Source organism: Petromyzon marinus, chromosome 45 (assembly GCF_048934315.1).
Source record: "Petromyzon marinus isolate PM22_M1 ecotype Great Lakes invasive population chromosome 45, UKy_Petmar_22M1.pri1.0, whole genome shotgun sequence".
NCBI lineage: Eukaryota > Metazoa > Chordata > Hyperoartia > Petromyzontiformes > Petromyzontidae > Petromyzon > Petromyzon marinus.
In genome coordinates, this window is record NC_133711.1 from 1,701,228 (window position 1) to 1,717,827 (window position 16,600).

Genomic DNA, 16,600 nt, shown 5'->3' on the forward strand with positions numbered 1-16,600 from the left:
TTTCAGTCATTGGGTCAAATGGAGAGCCGCTTCTACGCTTTGGACATTCCGTTGTTTGCATGTCACTGTGTTGCTCTGTGATGTCATGTCCTATCAAAAAAGTTCGCTGTGGAATCGCGGTGTACAAGGTGACATCAGTGTCGCGTAACATCACAGTGTACCGCGTGACGGGGTGGTGCACCCACGTGGTCATTTCGCAAGAAGGCATTGACGCGGCACACAATGGTGAATTTATTATCACAAAATGGGTCCAGCTTCAACTTTTTCTCATAAAGAAATTAGTAAAATGAACAGACAACCCATTCACCCTAACGAGTAGTTTTTAAGATATAAATAACACAAACCTACTTTTTCAACGTCCCACAAAGTATTTCCTTCTTGTATAGCCCGTTAGGTTGGAAATGAAAACAAAATATACAATGCTATTTTCAATGTAAAATGTTACTAATTGTAAAAGAATACACGTCATACATGGGATTGAACACCAAGAAACATGAAAACCAACTGTACACATCCGTGACGCCTTGTAAATACACGCTTTTGACTTTTAAAGGAACACCAAGAGAAACAAGCTTTCAAATCAAGTCCATTAAGTGAGGCTTCACTGTTGATGCTGCCAAAAACAATTATACACTTTTGTATATTTTGCAATTGTGTTCCCCCGGTTGCCCCTCCCCGCCCCCGGGCCAATCACGGTAAGATGGTCCACTGGCCCTCATCCAATGGGTGATTACCAATCAGTTGAGTGCATGCAGCAGCAAGGAAACTGCGAGTTCCCTGAACAGGTTTATCACGAAACTAATTCTGATTGTGCACAAAGCAATAAACAAACCACCTCTCTGCACAAATGCAGTCGGCTTCACAGATCGAGCCAAGGGATGCATGGGAAAACGTACCAGTGCTGACGACGAGATACTGGATTATTCACCACCCCACGATGAAGTCACCCTGATTTCCATCCCACCACCGGTGTTTTAAATAGCCTCGGTTCGATATTGGACTGGCAGCCCCGACAGTTCGAGGATCATTCATGTGAATTTTTGAACATGTTATTTTATTTTTATATTCGGCATTGTATATTCGTTATATAGTTTTTCAATTGTGCATTCCTAAATATATGTAAATGTTTAAGGGTGATCAGTAAAGAAATAAAACTTGCAGAAGTGAGAGAGGGGTGACTCGGTACATGTGCCTCGTAAAAATCTCCCTTTGGTCGCCGAATCGCACCGTCCCTGATCCTCGGCCACGGAAGGGCTGCGGTGGGGTTGCTGCGGTGGGGTTGCCGCGGCGGTGCTGGCACTACGAGGACTGGCACTGCACGCCCGAGCGCCGCGGGCCATGGCCCTCCTCCTCCTCCTGGTAGGCCTCGTTCTTGTAGCGCCGCTCCTCGGACACGGGATCGATGTCAATGAGCATCGCCTCCTCCATGTCGCCCGTGATCAGCGCCTCCTGCCGCGGAGGCAGCAGCGCCTCCAGCTGGGCCAGGCCGTGGATGGGCAGGAAGCCCGACGGGGGGAATACGACCTGGTGACAAAGCGGAGATGCCCGCCCCCCATTGAGCCTCCTGAACTACAAAGTGCCGTGACGACGCACGAGGGAGCGGAACGGCCACTGCCACCGCCCGCTGTGCCGATGTTGAGGCTTGCGCGGGGGGCCACTCGTGACCCTTATTTGCGCTGCGCGGGGTTTTCGCCATTTTTACAAACTAACAACGTGCTCGTCGCACAAAGAAAACCCCACGGTTCAAAGTCAAGGAAATGCTGGAAAAAGATATCCAATGTGTATCGCTGGATTGACCAGTCAAATCAAGCATAGTTGGTATACAAATTTACTCCTGCAATTTGACCTCAAGAGATCACTTGGTAGCACCATTTGTGATTAGGTTCATCTGATCTCTTATGTTCTTATTACTTAAGGTAAGACCTGGACAATGTCAGTCGGCTGAGTGTTTAGGGGGCTCATGCTTTGCCTGTGCCCAATCACTTCAACAATACACAACTGTGACCCTGGGTTTGAGAATCCATCAGGCCTCAAATGTGAATTAAGCAAGCTTGCATTTTTCAGAATCTAGCATGCTTTGCTTTTCACCGAGATGCAAGTGGTGAAAAAACTGGAGATAAAACCTAGGACGAGGTTGACATCATATTAACGCTTTTGAATGCGATCCCATGTGTTGATGTCAAATCATCGGTTGGGGGTTACGTGACTTACTTTGAACTGGATGATCAGACGGCCCTTCTCGAATGGGTTGCGGAGGATAGGCATGCCCTCGTTCAAGATGCACTTCACCTCTCCGTGTTTTATGACTTCACCTGCACAGGGATATCACCGCATGTCAAGTCGACCAGCAATTGAATCGGGACCGGACACGGTCGATGCGGCCACCTGACGCACAAAATGGCGCATCAAAGATTCGGCGGCCTGCGAGTGTGCGGCCACGAATCCCAAACCATCAACCCGCATCATAAACAGTCTGCCACTGCTGCTGTCTTCACTCCTTTAAAGGAGGTATGGTCGAGATCCACTCTGCTCCTGAACAAACAATTGAGTGGATAACATCTAAAATTACATCTTTAATCTGCTATTAATCCATACGAAAGAAGAAGACCGCGTGTTACGACGATGCCATTAAAGAGAAAAAAACACCGAGACAGGACGAGGTGATCAGGATGTGGACACTGGGATCAAACCGTGAGCCGATATTGGAGATTTAAACTCGGCTCTGGAATGTCGATCGTTTGTCTGGTGACAAACCATGCGGGGGGAAAAAAACTGCACATTGTACTTTTAATTGCCCAAGTCCCATTTGTGAAGGGTTTTATTTCTGAACGGGCACAAAAGGGTTACAATCAGATGATGATTCGATTTTAGGCCGCTTTAATTTCAGGAATAGTTGAATGCAGGTGTTTTTCCAGACCAACGTCCATCTGCAGAGGTTTAGACAATCTAGTGGTTGTGAAATAAGAGACCCGTCAACGGTGTTGCACGAGGGACTTGCAGCATCACTTCCAGGTTATCCTCCACTCTGTTGGCAAACAGCTGGGAAATGTTTGGCTCTGGGCACTGTGTGCGCACCGGGGTGGGACGTGATGACGATCACCCGGTCGTCCAGCGTCGAGATCGGTCTCTGGAAGCCGCACAGTGCCTCCACCAGCTCGATTTCCATCTCCCTGATGAGATCCTGCCCTTGCCTGGCGAACACATGCAAAGGGTCATTCATCTGTCCAGATCAGTCTCAAAATTCTCTCAAAGAGGGTCCTACATTGGGAATAATGGGTCAAATTCTGTACGATTGGACGGAGTGCTTTAAAGTGGGGGAAGAAAACCAGAGTATCCAGAGACAACCCACACACGAGGGGAGAAAGTGTTCGTGGGTTCGAGCCAGACCATGACACCAGCTGTATATTTGGAGTTTGTCTCTGTCTCCCCATGGTCGCGTGCATTTATTTCCGGGTCCTCCGGTTTTTCCCTCCATATTTAGAAACCAACATTTGTTCAGAGTATTTGGCTGCTATACATTTCCACATGATAAACCACTTTGCTGAGCTATCATTTGTGGCCAGGTCGCTTCTGAAGGAGCTACAATAGCTCAGTGTGGCCTTACCTGGAAAACTAAAAAATATATATTTTATGAGATTTCCAAACATCCTGGCCACCTCCCATCCTGTTTCTGAGTTTCCCAAATCTATGCAAACCACCAACCCTCGCATGCAAGGCACTGCATTGCAGGTATGCATCATTATGCGTGGAGTGCAAAACCGCAGACACCTAAAGGGGCCAACCACGCGGCTGAGCTGCAGCGCGTGGGGGGCGGTAGCTTGATGCCACCTCGGAATTTTTACTCTGGGTGTAATTTTTACTCTGGGTGTAATTTTTACTCTGGGTGTAATTATTCACTCCCACACCGCCGACTTGCTGTCACGGATAGTCGCCATTTTCTTCAGGATTAACTTTGAGCGACGATCGGGGTCCTCCGGTTTTTCACGTGAACACAAGTAGAGAAACACTGATTCGCAATTCGATTCACATAGCACGAACTTAATAAATAATCATTTAATCGTAGCACCATTGCACCCCTGTTCATAAACCAAAATCCAATTTACTCGACGATTCAAGGTTCGAGTTTATTTTGTTTAATGAGGGGAGAACTCAGGAGACAAAGAAAGTCTCAAAAGCTCGAGTGACCTGGGTCGCCGAACTTACAAGCGCTATAACATTATAAACAGAGCATTGCACAATGCAGCCAATAGACATTGGCGCAAAAAAACCCAAGGAGGTCACCAATAACGCGTACCGCTACTCAAGCTCGCTTTGAATGGAGAGTGGCAACTGTGGGAACGCGGACCGTGGTCGAGTGGCTGCTGACAAGTTAACTTGCGGCGTGCCCCCCAACGAGAGCGTGCCCCCCACGCTCGCGTGCCCCCCACGCTCGCGTGCCCCCCACGCGCACGAGCCCCCGCACGTGGGTTCCACGCCGTGCAGGCCACCTGACTCACCGGTGGAACACAGGGTGCTCCTTCTGCTCAAGCACGATGATGACGTCCCCGGGCTCCAGCCCAGGCTCCTGGTCGCCCTCGCCGCCGAACTGGATCTTCTGTCCGTCCTTCATGCCTACGCCGGCGACAAAATAGCAACTCTTAATTTACTACCCGCAGTCACCAACGATTGCGTAAAAATCCGATTACATTTGCTGTTTCACTTAACTCTGGAAATACTAGTTTTCCAAATACACTTGTCAGTAGTTGATGTCCTCTCCGGACCTCAAAGGTGACACCATCTTCCACAACCCATCTAAAGACACTGCTCACAGTGCCCCCTAAACATATTTTACTAACATAATATAGGTTTTAATATGGGTTGGATCACGCAAATATAAATGTCGTTAAACCCGCCACTACCCGACACAGCCAATTAGTACGGTTTGTCACGTAAACGGAACATGCGAATTCGTTACTAGTACAGCAAAGCCACAACATGAAGCTAGTAACGAATTGGCATGTTCTGTTTACGTGACAAACCTCACTCATTTGCTGTGTCGGGTTTAACGACACATTTATATTCGCGCGATCCAACCCAAAAAACATATCTAATGGATGAAATTGGTCGCAAAAGCCTACGTGTTAAACTGATCTTTTTAACTAACTTGCGCCGATGTGGCCCACTGCCAGCGCAGTAACCATAACTCTTCACCGCACCACCCCCGGTGTGCGGGCACCCCATCAAAACTGCTCGCAGGTTCGGCCCCGAGACCGCAGAGTCGTGGCCACTCACCCTTGTCGATGTGCACCTCCAGGACCTTCTTCTCGCGCACCACCTTGCGGCCCTGGCACTGCTTGCAGCGATCGCGGGCGTCGATCTGCTCGCCCCTGCCCTGGCACTCGTGGCACACCGACTGGATCTGCTGCACCATGCCCGGCCCCAGCTGCTGGATGCGCACCTGCATGCCCGTGCCGCGGCACACGCCGCACGGCTTCACCGCGCCTTCCTTGCCGCCGCGGCCTGAGCACGATGACAACAAACGCACGCCGCGGGGGGACGTCAGCACCGCGGGGCTCGCCATCGCGGGACAACTCCTGACCGTCATCACCACCACCGCACGGCTGCTTTGTGGCGCGCAATGCAGGCCCCCCGCGTGCCGGCATCTAGACGAGCCGCTTATTCGTAAATTGTCGCCGCGAATTTGCTCGCTTTCGGCGTTGTTCCCGGATCGCAAGCGTTGTGCGTGACAACGATTGCATCTTCACGTATTTCATCTTCAGAAAGCCTCACTGGCTCCTTAACCTCTTTCAAGAGGGCGCTGCGTTGGGATGTTTCGGCAATTGCCTTTTAAGCGGGCGATTTTGTGCGCGAAACGAAAAAATCCGAAAAATTCTGCCTGGAATCAAACCCATCGCCTGTGAACTATGCACAGACTCTGTGCTTTGCGTGTAGCCGGTAAACAGAGAAACACAGCAGGTTACAGGCAGCTGGCCAGCCAAAAATTGTTGGACCAGGCAGGCAACCATATGCCTTATCTCGTGAATGGTAAGGGTTCATTCATGGGCCCCCTCCCCCCTTGGCTTCTGGACATTCATTTGAATGGTTCTTGTTTGAGACTTTAACTACCTCGCCTGGTATGCAGGAAGTCCGTGGGTTCAATCCCGACCGACACCTGCTCTATATTTAAAGTTTGCGTGTCTCTCTCCCCGTGGTTGTGTTTATTTTTCCCCGGGTCCTCTGGTTTTTCCCTCCACATTTTATAAACGTGCTTTTAGAGTATTTGGCTGCTATACATTTCCGCGTTGATTTATAATTTGTGGCCAGTTTGCTTCTGAAAAAGAGCTATGCCTTCCCTGGTAAAATAAAAAAATGTTTAGTTTTAAACTGTCAAATAATCTCAAAAGACACTGTACGGAAAGCACTGCCAAAAACATCACCTATACAGGTAGTCCCCGACTTACGATGGAGATGCGTTACAATGACCCCATCGTAAGTGGAAGATGGCCTAGCCTACCCAGGAGTCTTAAAGAATGGTGATAATTTAGCAAAACAGAGCAATTTACAGTACCGTACTGTATAAACTATCTACTGTATGTATTTATTAATTACAATACTGTATTGCACAGTAAAATTTTAAGTAAAAAACAAGGTAAATTCTTAGCCTGCCTATATGAACTGCAATTTCAAAGAAAGTTTTTTTCAGGAAACAATCCTCTCTGCTATAAAAAACTTTTAACATGCATTGAACGTATCGTAACGTATTATATTCTACTGTACTCACCAACATTCTGTTCGTCGTCTGCATACTTGAACGATGTTAGGTTGTTGATGGCTACATTAACTTAGTTGTCGGAAGAGGATGGCGATGATAAAGTTACAGTATCGTACCTCGTACGCTGCTGCGTTTGCCTGCCGCGCGAAATTAAAAATATTTTACAATTTTGTCGTATCGCTATCGCCATCGTAAGATCGAAATATCGTAAGTCGGGGACTACCTGTATCTATTTTCCTTTAGAGGCCATACGCACGGTGTTACTGATCAACGTGTGGAGTTTTCTGCGTCGCAAATGAGGGCAACGTAACACGGAGCCGAGCGCGCTCCCACACCTCGCTGGCTCAACAGCGGACCGCCATAGCGGCGTGGACACGGGGGCCCGGGAGAGGAGGACAAACAACAGCGAGAGATCTGGGCACCCACCACCACCACCACCACCGCCGCCCCGTGCTCACCGTCACATTTGTTGCAGACGACATTCTTCTGTAGCGCCAGCTTCCTCGTGGCACCGTTGTACATTTCCTCCAGCGAGACGGTGAGCTGATGCACCATGTTCTTCCCTGCAGGGTGCGCGCACACACACACACCGACCGTTCAGTGCCTCACGTTCAGAGACCGAATAATGATGATTGCATCACTTCATTAGGCCTCTCTATCCATCCACACTGGGAGCACACCCTTTTACATCACCATCTAGAGATGTCGGTCACATGACAAAACAGGAATGTTGTAATCCTGACAGCTGCCAAAGTGTCGTATGACGAGCACGTCAAAAGCAGTAATTGTTATTTCTTCTTTGCAACCATTGATGACTGGGTAAAGATCAATAGCTCGCTTAAAGTCAAAGTAATTTATTGCTCAAATGAGCATCGAGGTGATGATAGTGGTAGAAATTCCACAATCCTATGGCAGGGGGAAATCTCTCCCACTGACCACCACTGCGGACTTCCGTACAAAGTGGTACTCATCTTATTGACCCGAGCCCCCCCCCCCACCACCGAGCGATAGGCTACGTCAACCACCCAGCCAGGATGTGGACTCACAACCTTCTGATTGCGAGCCGCCCGCTCTGCCACCGACAGTCCACTACACCCAGGTATACCTCGACTCGCACTCACCATCTCCCAATCAGAACACTTACTTACACTGGAGGAATTCAATGAGCTACAAAGCTCTTTTTCACAGATGTTCCAATACCTTTCGGCAGCACGAACCATCTCCAAGCCGCCGAGAAGGGGGGGGGGGGGGTAGGCGCGTGCCATCCTCGCTTCGTTACCTTTGCGCTCACGCTGCGCACGGCTTCCCCCGCCAAAGAACATGTCGAAGATGTCCATGGGGGAGCTGAAGCCGCCGCCGCCGCTCATGCCGCCCTCCTTGATGGCCTGCTCGCCGCCCTGGTCGTACAGCTCCCTCTTCTTGGGGTCCGACAACACCTCGTACGCCTGGGAGATTTGCTTGAACTGCACGAAGCACACGCACGGCGGGGCGAACGCGTCAACGGCCACCCATCCACCCCCCCCCCCGCCCATCTTTTGTCGCGAGAATTTTGGATACGCGGTTGGTGACGCCAATGGCGTTGGTTTGCGACGGCCTACATAGTGGTCAGCTCGCCAGGCAGGCATGTCCAAGCCATCGGCTCGTCACTTGACCAGCGGGGACCACAGCCCCAGCAGTGCCGTGTCTGCGCGCGGCCTTGTGTTGATATCTGGCGGTGGGGACGAGGCCAGAAATACGACAGGAGGCCGCCTCATATTGCAACCGATATCGTTCAGGCGGCACTTAAAGCACAATTAAGGACTTCAAAAGGTGTACCTCACAATTGATTTCTAAGATGTATCCACCTCAGGAATGCAGGGCATTTAAATCCCTTCCTCCATTCAGATGGTGGTGACTGAGCCCAGGAATCCATTGCTGCGTAGATCGTAAAATGTTATTCGCAATGAGCGAGCAACATTTAAATTACATTTCAGTAAGAGCCTGCTACAGAGCACAAACTGCAATGCAGGGGGTGAGAATTTTACTTTTATATAAATTAGTCATTTAGTACGACTTAATAGAATAGGTTTTTATTAATGATTGTATTAAAAAACAGACAACAAATCAAACTTTGTAAATGCTTGTCACAAAAATCAGCGGCACCTCCGTGAATAGAAAATCAGATTACACAGTAAAACATCTGACTTTGCACATTTTACACAATGTTTCAGGCGCAACACAAAAATCAAAGCGCCTTGTTGTAAAGGATGTAGTAAAAATAATACTCCAGTTGCCGTAAAACCAATGCTGTCAGCAAGGACGCCACACACAGCGAGCCCTGCATATTGGCTAATGCACAGGGACCCAAGACACAGCCCAGGGTCCGGGTTACACGTGGAACGTTCTGGACACAGCAACGAGCAGAGAGGGTCTGCAACGCGGCGCCATCGTCAACACCCCTCACGCGGAGCGCAACGTCTGTGTTTATGTTTAGTGACTGATCCACCCTCTAGCCTTCAGCAGACCGTTGGGTCAAATGCTTTTAGCGAGCGCCTATGAAGGCCGGTACGGCGCACGAGGGCTGGGTAGTGTTGCCAGAACCAGCCTTTGTCTCCCTAGTGGCGATGTTTACACTCATTTGAGGCCGAGTCGACCTAGGGGAGGGCCCAGGACCGGTTTAAATATTCGCCACTGTATTGATCGTGAGCGGGAATCAAAGTCGGGTCTTTGGCTCCATAGCGCAGTGAGTGCGCTAACCATTGCGCCACCACTCCCCGAAAATCCAAAAAACAAAGATAAAGATCCCCCGTATAGTCTTAACAGATTGTTGGGGTGTTGTCAGCGAGCACCTATGAAGGTCGGCACATTACTCCCGGCCGCCTTTGTCTCCCCAGTGGTGATGTTAACACACCACACACCAGGTACTAATTTGAGTCTGAGGCGACCAAGGGGAAGCCCACGACTGGTTCAGTTAATCATCACTGGTGTTGGCCGTGAGCGGGAATCAAACTCGCGTCGCATATCAATCACTCCACTAATGCTCCTACGCACATACACCCCCTGGTGGCACCAATACCAATACCCGCCATTCGTCACTAAGTGACGTCACCACAGCGCAACTGGCCTGTACCAGGCCAGGTGCACTTTGAGGCCACGTGAAGTGTTGAAGGCTCGCTGACAAGTCACGGAACAGACTCAGGTGCCATAGGCTTGCCGACTGAGATGACAACTTGCACATGTACCAGCCGTACCCTCTACTGTGCCAACTTGCTGCATTTTAGCCGCCCGGCACTCCGCTCATTGTTGTGAGCAACGCTCCTCTGCCCTCTGTTGCTGCTGGAGGGCGACTCCCTCTCCAATTTCCCATACACACGCAAACACACACCGCCAACTACAAGCAGAGCATGAGCACACAGATGATTGCAGCACCAGCAGCGGGCGGGGGGGGGGGGCATGCGGCACAAGCGCAACCTCTTCACCTTCTCGCCCTCGTTGGGGTTCTTGTCCGGGTGATACTTGAGGGCGAGCTTGCGGTAGGACTTTTTGAGCTCCTCGGTGGAGGCGGAGGGCTGCACGCCCAGGATGTCATAGTAGGTCGTCTCTTTCACCATCGTGGCTCAGGGATCTTGGAACTGTGAAGAAAAAACGCTTATTTATATTTTTAAGAGTACCGTCGATGCACGTTTTGAGTTATCGCCGCAGCCAAGTGATCCTCAGGCAGCATGTATGTAATGTTTGAATAGTTTAATAGGAAATCATTGGTTTTACCCTTCCTGGCAATAAAACAGGAATAGGTAAAACCTATTCTTGTATTTTGATACTGGCAAGGGAGGTCCCATGATGTGGTTTCATAGTAACAAAATTATTGATTGTTAAAATATAATTTATTTTTGAATGCATCCTTTTTATTTCGAAAGCCCTTTTTGTCTTCATAACTATTTTTAAAACAGCCACTGGAAGGTTCTTCTGCCGTGCCCCGTGGCGCCCATCTGCTCGGAATCTTCCAGAAAGCCTCCCGGCTCCGAGAATCCAGCTTTTCTCAATACCGCCACAAAACGACTCGCAAACAATCCACCAAAAAAAACACGCGCCAACAGTCTTCGGCTCGACTCCTGTTAACTACAAGTCCCCAAAAGCAGCCACGTTTCTGAAATGTACTCAATGGCCATTTGCATGCAAGGGAACAATTTTACCAACACAGCCCGATCAGCTTTCCAGCGATTCTCACCAACACGGGCTAAGGAATGTCCCCTGGCGTTCACTCGCTTTATTATTGCGCTTCGCTATAATTGCGCTTTTTTTAAATGTCGCGTCTCAAGATTGTCAACTTCGCAAGAGAATAAGATTCGATTAATTACGCACGTTACACCATTTACAATCTGATTGGCTTATCATCGGTAACACGTACACCATTTACAATCTGATTGGCTTATCATCTGTAACTCCCGCTTCTTGCATGCTAACTTAGCGAAGCAGTCGGCGTAACTTAAACTTTTCTATGTATTTACGTACATCGTTTATTTAGGCATACTGTAGCTGCATTGCGCGTTCAATACAGTTTAACGCGTTTTAAGGCTTTTAGATGCATTCGCATGCGACTCGCTTTATTGCTATTTTGGTTTATTGCGGTGTTCTGGTCCCCAAGGGGCCATCACACCGAGGTTCGCCTGGACAGAGACATTACAAATGCCCGAGCCACACGAGACAAATATTAATGGGGGGGAGGGAACACACGCGCCTGGGGCAATCTTGCCACAGTACCGAGATTGTTAACTACCTCGCCTGATATACAGGAGGTTGCGAGCTCGATCCCGACCCTGACGCCTATCTATTTGGGATTGTGTGTGCGTCTTCTGTCCGTGGTCGCATGGATTTCTCTCCCGAGTACCATCAGATTTGTCCCTCCACGCTCAGAATGAACACGCGTTCGGAGATCTTGACCGCTAGAAATGTCCACGCGACGGGCGAGTTCGTCGAACTATCGTTTGTGGCAAGGTCGCTTCTGATTTTTTTTTTTAAATCTTCTTTGGTTCTTTCGGTAAAGTCACGTAGAATGAGAATAAAATAATACATAAAATAACACAATAAAATTCTCACGACGTTTCGGCCACAACACAAGTGGCCTTCAGAAGTGGCCTTCTGAAGGCCAATTGTGTTGTGGCCGAAACGTCGTGAGAATTTTATTGTGTTATTTTATGTAGGCCACTTCTGAAGGCCACTTGTGTTGTGGCCGAAACGTCCTGATAATTTTATTGTTATTTTATTAATTTATTATTTTATTCTCATTCTACGTGACTTTACCGAAAGAACCAAGGAAGATGAATCCTTGCAGTCACGAAAGCTTTAAATCGATTTTTTTTAAAAAAAATGTGTTTAAATATATTTTGTTGCTGTAATGGTTTAATTATGCGACAAGTCACCGTTCACCAGGAGCCGGCGGGTGGCGCTACAGGCGACTCGGTGGCCGCCTCCGCATGCTCGCGACACCTCGCCGCAAAGTTGCCGAGAGCCAATTCTGGAAAGTTCCAGTAGCCGCGTGAACTTTCCACACGGGTCACGAGCGCCCGAGGTGAAAACGCCGCTTAAACTTTGGCCGCGCGTTACACTGAAGTGTGAACGTTCACACACGAGTCAACGTTAGCACATGCGAACGTTAACACGAGTGAATGTTCACACGCGGTTCCGTTCACACGAGGTATGTACACACGAGTGAACGTTAACACGAGTCAACGTTAACACGAGTCAACGTTAACACGCAGTACCGTTCACACGAGGTGTACACACACACACACACGAGTGAACGTGTGCACACCAGGTATGTACGCACGAGTTAACGTTGACACGAGTCAATGGTTTCAGGTTCGAGCGTTACACGCGGTGTTTATTATATTGCCATTGGCGGCTGTATGTTGTGAAGTTCTTTCGCACCGTACGTAGCCAACCGTCCTAATCGAAGATTCGTGATCAGGTGCGTTACTGTTAAAGCTAACGGGGTCACACTAGGTCAAGGTCATTGTCCATGTTTAAAGTTCACAGGTACATTCGCTTGCACAGAACGGCTCAAGCGAGGTGCAGCACTTGGCCGCTGTGAATTCCCACGCGACAAGAGCCACTGCGTTGAACCATGATTTGTGGGGCAGGTAGCTGCTGAAAACAATCTCTGCCTTAGCTCAGTGGGCCTTAGAAGATCTTAGTTTAGATTGCAAAGGAAGACAAAGCGACAATTCGGAGGAGTTTACCGCAGTCGCCTCAAGTCCAGCATCAGAAACGGGACTCGGAGAGAGGTGGGAGGGAAACAACAAACCGGTTTATTATCGCGCTGAACCAATTGGCCCTTCGTGCAAAGCCAGGTTCAACCGGCTCACTTCTCAACACGGCCTGGCGGGCACAGCGCGATTCCCCTCGCGTCCGAGAAGCCCAAACCCGTGGGTGCTGTCCGCGTGCTGCTGCTGCTGCACGGACAGCACGCGGACAGCACTCCTCTACCCCACGGTTACCCCACGGCTACCCCACGGCTACACTGGTTACCCCGGGGTTAGTCACCGCCCCTCACTCCCCAGCTAGTCACCCCTGGGTGAGGAGGGAGAGAGTGCTCACCTGCGCAGCGTGCGAGTTACAGGTTGGGAGTTCTCAAGTTCTTGTTCGCAGTGGCGCGGACGAGCTGGACAGCGGAGTTCCGAATCAACTAACTAATGCCTCCTCACACGCACCGGCTCCCTCTCTCGCGAGCCACCGACTGGGTTCAGGGCACGAACACCACAACAAGCGGCTCACAGCGAGACCCACCAGGCGCACGCCTCTACACGAAGCTGCTCACAACGTGACCCACCAGGAACACGACTCTACACGAAGCGGCTCACAACGTGACCCACCAGGAGCACGACTCTACACCAAGCTGCTCACAACGTGACCCACAAGGAGCTCGTCTCGCGTGGCCTCCGCCACCCCCCGCTCGCTCTTTATGGGCGCGCGCGGCCGTGGGCGGGGACAGAAGATTCTGGACGGGGGCGCGACCATTGGCGCCGGAAATGGAGGGGGGGTTCTTAGATTCTCGTGTGGATGTCTGCAACTTAACGTTGATTGTATGTACGCTGAACCTCTTTCGCGCCGTACGTAGCCAACCGTGATAATCGGATTTGCGAATAATCGGAGGTGCATAAACTGGTCAACCCCATCCCCGCTTGCTGGGGAGTTTGCCGGGCTTGGCTTCACCAGTGTATTGCGGGCACGACTGACGATGCGACTTGGTTGCGTCCGTCGGGGCCCCGCCCGCCTGCTCTGCAACTGGTTTCGAGCGATCGCTGCTGCTGCTGTCACCAGCCCAAGAATCTCACCACCCCGATTGAGAAGAACGCTGCTGCTGGTGCTGCTGGTGTCACCAGCCCAAGAATCTCACCGCCCAGATCGAGAAGAACGCTGCTGCTGGTGCTGCTGGTGTCACCAGCCCAAGAATCTCACCGCCCAGATCGAGAAGAACGCTGCTGCTGGTGCTGCTGGTGTCACCAGCCCAAGAATCTCACCACCCAGATTGAGAAGAACGCTGCTGCTGGTGCTGCTGCTGTCACCAGCCCGAGAATCTCACCACCCAGACCGAGAAGAACGCTGCTGCTGCTGCTGGTGTCACCAGCCCGAGAATGTCACCACCCAGACCGAGAAGAACGCTGCTGTTGCTGATGTCACCATCCTAGAATCTCACCGCCCAGATCGAGAAGAACGCTGCTGCTGCTGATGTCACCAGCCCAAGAATCTCACCGCCCAGACCGAGAAGAACGCTGCTGCTGCTGCTGCTGTCACCAGCCCGAGAATCTCACCGCTCAGATCGAGAAGAACGCTGCTGCTGCTGTGCCAACAGAGTGGAACAACGCGGACGTCCAGAATAGACGCCTCTCATTCGAGACCCAAAACATCGTGGCACACCTCCTCCTGCCTTTGACATTCCACCTCCTCGAAAACCCAGCTGGGGGGACCACCAACAGCATCAAGGGCATGAACAGGCCGCTTCGCGTACATCTCTTTAATAACTAGAACACTTTAAGACGAGCCACAGTAGTGAGATTGTGGCCACGTTCAGGAGGTGCTGTATATGTGTCAGGAGAGTTATTTTCGTTCTGATGTTTCGTCTCCGTTTAATAGCGCAGCAGACTGCGGAGTTCAGTATACGGTGCATGGCTTGGCAACACAGTCGAACTTGCGGCTTCCAACATGGGGGTTGTTAATTCTCTTTTTGTGTTTAGTTTGTCGTCCTTCCCCAGCACCCCCCGATGAGCACGGTTGGCTACGTACGGTGCGACAAAAGTTCAACATACGTAGGTACATTGATTCGACCATACTTCACGTTCGCCTATTGCAGGTTGGTAAAAATGAGTTGGCGGGTATGGGGGCAGGACCGGGTTCACCCATCACTCGCCACTGATGTTCGCCGTGGCTGTGAATCGGGAGTTTTACTCTTGGTGCATGCGCATAGCAAGGAAGTTCCACGTCTCATTTCTCTTACACGCGCCTGCAACTGGGCGCGCTGATCTTCTAGAATGGTGGGCGAGTGGGGCAAAGTCTGAAAATCAATTACTTCATACAACGTCGATCTCGGTACCATCACACTCACCTAACACTGCGCGATGTATTAAGTGCGCTTCTTCGTAAGGGGCCGTCCATAAATGACGTCACGCGATTTTGGACGATTTTTGACCCCCCCCCTTCATCACACGACGTCACAAAAAGTCAGACCCCCCCCTCCTCAAATATGACGTCACAAAGCTCTGCCCATTCCCCCCCCAAAAATAAAACATGCTTCAAATCGCTTTAAACTATTCTTTGTAGTGCGTATTTAATGTGCCGCTGCACTCTGATGTTGTAGGAGAAAACATTTATTAAAACGTATTTAAGTTGCGCATTTTGATGTGACGTCACATTTCTACCCCCCCCCCCCGTCACACATCGTCACAAATATCTGACCCCCCTCCCCCCCTAGGTGCGTGACGTCATTTATGGACGGCCCCTAAGTCTACTGCTGGATGATGGCCTCCCTATCTAGGGGGTTGTTTGGCCATACTTCGCCACGCTGGTCAGTGCCGAGTTGAAGGGTGTGTGCACCAGTCCGGACACCACTCGGCAAGCATGTCGAGAAGCAGTGGCCGGGAATTCAACTCAGATTGTCGGCTTCATTTACTTGTGCGCCAGCCACTTGCGTGCCCGCCGCACTCCAGTAAGGAGTATTTCACAATGGGTGAACGTGGTGACGCTGCTGCACAAGCACAGCGAACAACACTCGACACATTCAATAACCCCTGCCGGCACCGCTGCTGCTGGTCACGGCTTAACACTCGGCCAGCCGTCCCAGGCAGGCTGCCTCTAGAAGCGCCCAGCAAACACCCAGCCCCGCCTCAAGGCGAGATGGAAAGTTCTGGAGAGAGCGAGGCTCGCGCGCTCAGCCTCTCCCCTCTTCCCCTCCCACCCCACTCCCTCCTCCCACTCCCCCCTCCCACTCCCTCTCTCCCCTCTCCCCCCTCCCACTCCCCTCCCACTCTCTTCCCCTCCCACTCTCTCCCCTCCCTCTCTCCCCTCCCACTCCCCCCTCCCACTCCCTCTTTCCCCTCCTACCCCCCTCCCACCCCCCTCCCTCTCTCCCCTCCCCACTCCCACTCCTCTCTCACACCCCCTCTCTCCCCTCCCATCCCCCTCCCACCCCTCCCTCACTCCCCTCCCACTCCCTCCCTCTCTCCCCTCCTATCCCCCTCCCTCCCACCCCCCTCCCTCTCTCCCCTCCCACCCCCTCCCCCTCTGTCGAGGAACTCGAGAGGAATTGAAGGAGCGCACCAAAACCACGCGCGACAAGTCCGGGGAGGCTGCTCCTGCTGAGTTGGCGCTGACAAG

General features: G+C 51.0%; 1 protein-coding gene across 3 annotated transcripts; it reads right to left on the reverse strand.

Moving 5' to 3' along the window:
* Positions 1 to 211: 211 nt before the first annotated feature.
* On the reverse strand, positions 212 to 13,701 carry LOC116952025 (dnaJ homolog subfamily A member 1-like). Of its 3 annotated transcripts, none has more exons than XM_032971001.2 (9): positions 13,603 to 13,701; positions 10,210 to 10,362; positions 8,031 to 8,214; positions 7,210 to 7,314; positions 5,272 to 5,499; positions 4,497 to 4,611; positions 3,076 to 3,191; positions 2,212 to 2,312; positions 212 to 1,524 (listed from the first exon to the last, which is right to left on the reverse strand). In XM_032971001.2, the coding sequence occupies exons 2-9, from the start codon at positions 10,339 to 10,341 to the stop codon at positions 1,300 to 1,302; spliced, it is 1,206 nt and encodes a 401-aa protein (XP_032826892.1). In that variant the 5' UTR covers positions 10,342 to 10,362; positions 13,603 to 13,701; the 3' UTR covers positions 212 to 1,299. The 3 variants fall into 3 exon arrangements, with proteins under 3 accessions (XP_032826892.1, XP_032826891.1, XP_032826893.1); XM_032971000.2 differs by having other exon boundaries at positions 13,328 to 13,697; XM_032971002.2 differs by lacking the exon at positions 13,603 to 13,701 and adding an exon at positions 8,350 to 8,459 and having other exon boundaries at positions 10,210 to 10,346.
* Between the last annotated feature and the right edge of the window lie 2,899 nt (positions 13,702 to 16,600).